The 5332-nt window shown below is 45.7% G+C and overlaps 1 protein-coding gene across 1 annotated transcript; it reads left to right on the top strand.

Annotated features, from left to right (window-relative positions):
• Nucleotides 1-2558: 2558 nt before the first annotated feature.
• On the top strand, nt 2559-3100 carry LOC121857457 (salivary glue protein Sgs-3-like). Its single transcript, XM_042353510.1, has 2 exons — nt 2559-2735; nt 2858-3100. The coding sequence occupies exons 1-2, from the start codon at nt 2559-2561 to the stop codon at nt 3098-3100; spliced, it is 420 nt and encodes a 139-aa protein (XP_042209444.1).
• The last annotated feature ends 2232 nt before the right edge of the window (nt 3101-5332 follow it).

The following is a 5332-nucleotide window of genomic DNA, read 5'->3' on the forward strand; positions in this document are numbered from 1 at the left end:
CATCCTCTCCCCCCCACTTTACACCCTCTGCCACCAGCCTGCACCTCCCCCCTTACTCCATCCAGTCCCCCCCATAATCTCCTCCCCCCCTGGATCCGCCTCCCATCCTCCTAAGAAAATCACCCGCTGAATAAATGCCTCTTATTAAAGCCTCCATTGAGTCGCTAATCTGACATGATCCCTCACGACGCTCGTGAAGACCTGCAGGCGGTGGCTCTGGGAGGAGGAGAAGGTGACGAGAAGAGGAGGAAACGAGAGGAGATACGATGACTGGAAGTGGAGGAGGAAATCGAGTGGAGTAGAGGACAAGAAGTGGAGGTAGGAAGAGACAGGGAAGAGGAGATGCAAAGTGGAGGAGATGGAGACAGGAGACAACTGGAAAGAGGAAGACACAAAAGGCATAGGAGACCGTTGGAATTAGTCCTCCTCCTCTCCTTCCACCCCCACCACCACCTCCTCTCCACCACCACCCCACCCCACCCTACTTCTTCCTCCTTCTCTTCCACCACCTCCTCTTCTTCCTCCACCTCCTCTTCTTCCTCCTCCTGTAATAGTTCCTGGTTCTAATGGTTCTTTAGACAACAGGATCAGTGTGTCGGTCCATATTGGTGTGTCTCTCCCCCTCCCTCCTGGATGAGTTGGCTAAGATTGGCTAGGATTAGTTAAGTTTGGGTAGGACGGAGTAGGATTAGTTCGGTGTGGGTAGGATTTTTTTTAGGATTGGGTAGGATTGAATAGGATTGGATAGGACTTGAGTAAGACTAAGTGGGATTGATTTGGGGTGGTTGAACGTACTTGGTCATGAGACTCACAGTGAACGCAGCTGTACAAGACCCAAGGAGGCGACACCACAGCTCAACCCTCCCTCCATCTCTGCCTCCCTCCCTCCCTCTACCCTCCCTCCCTCTACTCTCCCCTCCCTCCCTCTACTCTCCCTCCCTCTACCCTCCCTCCCTCCCTCCCTCCCTCCCTTCCAAGGTGGGGATTAAAATCTGAGAGAACTGTCCAATGCTTTACCATGGCTACTAAACTGTGGTGGTGTAGACGAGCAACTCTGGTATAGTGACTGTTAATGTGAGATGGAGAGTTGGCCTTGTGGTGACTGTTGACTGGTAGAAGGGTTGTACAGTCGGGTGTGTTGACTGGTAGAAGGGTTGTACAGTCGGGTGTGTTGACTGGGGAAGAGAGAGCATCGGCTATATCGGTAACTGGTCAAAAATATTGTCCAGTCGGTTGTGTTGACTATTGACTGGAGGTAAGATCATACAGTCATATGTTAACTGTAAAAAAAACAATCCTACAGTCAGGCGCATAGTGTATAAACCTCATGTGACTGACAGCACGAAAAATCCTCCAGTCATGTATTGCTCACAGGTGACTGATAACAACGAGGACTGGTTTCTGACTTAACTGGAAGACGAGACACCTCACCTCACAGTCTTACATGTTAGAAGGGACGATTATTTTTTTTCCCGGTTAAATACATCTGGCTTATTTACTGTGTTTTATTACAGCATAAAGTGTCGGGGCCTTAGTGTGACTCGGGTTCGCCTAGTGAATAGTAATGATGGTGTGTCAGCCGTCAAACATGCATAGGAAAATACATACATACGATTTCATGTAGGTCCTGAAGGTGTTCAATAGTTAAATAATTTGTGATAAAAGGTTATAGATAATTTGGATAATTAAAGGTGTAAAATAATTCAATTAATAGAAGGTGTTGGGTGATTAAAGATAAGGTGTGACTTGGCTATATCCGGGTGTTGATATCTCTTGACAAGGTGTTCGCTATAGGAACCTGAATTTAAGTGAATTAGTATTAGTGAACCCAGCTACATCAAACCCACGAGAGAGTGAACCCAGCTACATTAAACCCACGAGAGAGTGAACCCAGCTACATTAAACCCACGAGAGAGTGAACTCAGCTACATCAAACCCACGAGAGAGTGAACTCAGCTACATCAAACCCACGAGAGAGTGAACCCAGCTACATCAAACCCACGAGAGAGTGAACCCAGCTACATTAAACCCACGAGAGAGTGAACTCAGCTACATCAAACCCACGAGAGAGTGAACTCAGCTACATCAAACCCACGAGAGTGAAGCTATCAGCCACGAGAGTGAACTCAGCTACATCAAACCCACGAGTGAACCCAGCTACATAAAACCCACGAGAGAGTGAACCCAGCTACATCAAACCCACGAGAGAGTGAACCCAGCTATATCAGACCCACGAGAGAGTGAACCCAGCTATATCAGACCCACGAGAGAGTGAACCCAGCTACATCAAACCCACGAGAGAATGAACCCAGCTTACATCAGTCCCACGAGAGAATGACCAGCTACATCAAGCCCACGAGAGAATGACCTACATCAAACCCACGAGAATGAACCCAGCTACATCAAACCCGAGAGAATGAACCCAGCTACATCAAACCCACGAGAGAATGAACCCAGCTACATCAAACCCACGAGAGGAATGAACTTAGCTACATCAAACCCGCGAGAATGACAGCTACATCAACCCACGAATGAACCCAGCACATCAAACCCGGAGAATGAACCCAAAACACAAGTCACGAGAGATTGAACCCAGCTACACCAGTCCCACGAGAGAAGTGAACCCAGCTTACATCAGTCCCACGAGTGAACCCAGCTATATCAGACCCACGAGAGTGAACCCAGCTACATCAGACCCACGAGAGAGTGAACCCAGCTATATCAGACCCACGAGAGTAGAACCCAGCCACATCAGACCCACGAGAGAGTGAACCCAGCTGTATCAGACCCACGAGAGAGTGAACCCAGCTACATCAGACCCACGAGAGAGTGAACCCAGCTATATCAGACCCACGAGAGTGAACCCAGCTACATCAGACCCACGAGAGTAAACCCAGCTATATCAGACCCACGAGAGAGTGAACCCAGCTACATCAGACCCACGAGAGTGAACCCAGCTACATCAGACCCACGAGAGAGTGAACCCAACTATATCAGACCCACGAGAGTGAACCCAGCTACATCAGACCCACGAGAGAGTGAACCCAGCTATATCAGACCCACGAGAGTAAACCCAGCTATGTCACACCCACGAGAGTGAACCCATTTAAAGACGATTGGAGGTGAACGTGTGAGGTGTCATGTAGGCGCGGCAGCTGGTGAGGACGCCACCTGCCCGCGCACCATCTGTAATCGTCTGCCACTGTTACCTCTATTCTGATGTGAGTCCTTCTCCGAGACATGGCACCACCTGAATCATGTCACTGCCCGAGTCCTGTCACCATCCAGAACATGACAACCACCCGAGCCATGTCTCCACCCGAGTCATGTCTCCAGGGTAAGAGTTATATCCTGGTTGCTATACATCTCCAGTGTCTCTCATGTTATTAATACGTCTTTAATGTTTAAATTAGTAGCTCGGTGGTAGGTCATTCGTCTCGCAAGTGAAGAGTCTTAGATTCGACTCGCAGCTACACTGAGGGGACTGAGTTCTCTTCCTGTATACTTAACTACCCCTTGTGGACGGTGCAGTAAAGGAGTACAGTATCGGGTGCTGCTGGGCAATGGTAGAACGACCCTTGGGTGGACCACTCCAGCATCCTGCCAAGGTGGTGGAGTGACCCGCTATCTGCTGTATGATAAGACTCGGGCCAAAACATAACAGGTAAAGGCTTGTAAGAACCAAAGTAAGTGATCTTAGACTTGAAAAATTGTTGTTGACAATTTAAAAACAGAAACTACTGACAACGAAGAAATTGTTTAGTTATAACTAAATAAATAAATTTGAAAGAAAAAAAGCAGCTAACTTTCACAGGTGACCCCCACGGTCTAGCGGGTGACGGCTAAAGAAAAAATAATGCAAATTAGGGGAGACTCCTTACAGGTGTTACCTCCAGAAGACACGTCTACGGGCTTTGAGGATTAAGAAGACATATGACTTCCTCAGGTTTTTCATTTGAGAAGGATGAGACAGAAAAAATGTGAAATAGATGAGACACGAGACACACACGAAACACAGATGATGGCAACGGCCTCTATGGTGGCTGTGGGTCATAAGAAGTGGTCAAGGCGGACTGTAGTGCAGCGGATCGTGTATCACCACCGAAGATGTCGAGGTTTATTGTGAGGCAGAACTTTTGTTGGAGTGTTCAGTGGGAGTGTTCAGTGGGAGTGTTCAGTGGGAGAGTTCAATGGGAGTGTTCAGTGGTAGCATTCAGTGGTAGTGTTCAGTGGTAGTGTTCAGTGTGAGCGTTCAATGGAAGAGTTCAGTAGGATCGCTCATTGAAAACCTCCATTATGTTGTGAGAGTAAATTTCTGTCTTGGCGGAGTCGTATCATTCATAATACAATTTGTGAACAAGTAAATAGATATAAACAACACAGTAAAGATGTATCCAAAAGACATTACTTGGGCGGATTTATCAACAAATATTTGAACAAACAACCGTGAAGAAAAAAAATAATTGAATGACACCTGAAAAAAAACTTTCCCTTTGTGTGCCTCTGTCTCTGTCAGTCAGAATTTCACTGATTTTGTTGTGATAACATAAACGTGTGTGTGTGTGTGTGTGTGTGTGTGTGTGTGTGTGTGTGTGTGTGTGTGTGTGTGTGTGTGTGCTCTGATTCATCAAACAAATTCCCGTCAGTCAATTATATAATATTTTTTCTTTATGCCCCACTGTTTATGTCAGAGGAGGAAGCCGGGGAGGGAATACTGTACACCTTTACCTCTCCGTCCATCTGTACTTCCGTCCCAAATATATAAGTTGGTTAGGATAGCATGAACTGTATATTTTTTATGCATCCTTGGACTAGTGATGAATTTTCCCAGCTGTGTGAATTGTGCACCTGTGTGTATAATAATAATAATAATAATAATAATAATAATAATAATAATAATAATAATAATAATAATAATAATAATAATAATAATAATAATAATAATAATAATAATAATAATAATATTAATAATAATAATAATAATAATAATAATAATAATAATGTGAACAGTTTAAACAGCTTGAAAAACTCATATTACAGTCAGATGGTGTTGGTGTTTAGCTGGACTTTCATCTGGTCGTCGTGGTTGATACTCGACGAAGAAGTAGGCGGGAGGGGCTGTGACTACTGCTCTGGCGGACAATTGTTGGTGTGAGTGAAAGATCTGTACAACGTTGGATCAGGAAATTCAAGGGTGGAGGGGTGGCAACACCTGTCTGTGCTACTTCACCACGCTCTCCTAACAGTAATCAAAGGGCAAGTTGAGTCATATCCAAGATTAACTGCAAGGGACTGAAAGGAACAGAACCCCAGGATCTTTGGTGAAGTCTCA

The sequence above is a fragment of the Homarus americanus genome, unplaced genomic scaffold (assembly GCF_018991925.1).
Source record: "Homarus americanus isolate GMGI-L3 unplaced genomic scaffold, GMGI_Hamer_2.0 scaffold25750, whole genome shotgun sequence".
Classification (NCBI taxonomy): Eukaryota; Metazoa; Arthropoda; class Malacostraca; order Decapoda; family Nephropidae; genus Homarus; species Homarus americanus.

Excerpts from the sequence above, each read along its gene's own strand:
- LOC121857457 (XM_042353510.1), top strand. The coding sequence starts at position 2,559 with ATGAACCCAAAACACAAGTCACGAGAGATTGAACCCAGCTACACCAGT. Across the intron at positions 2,736-2,857 it reads GCTATATCAGACCCACGAGA|AGTGAACCCAGCTACATCAG; the intron begins GTAGAACCCAGC and ends CAGACCCACGAG.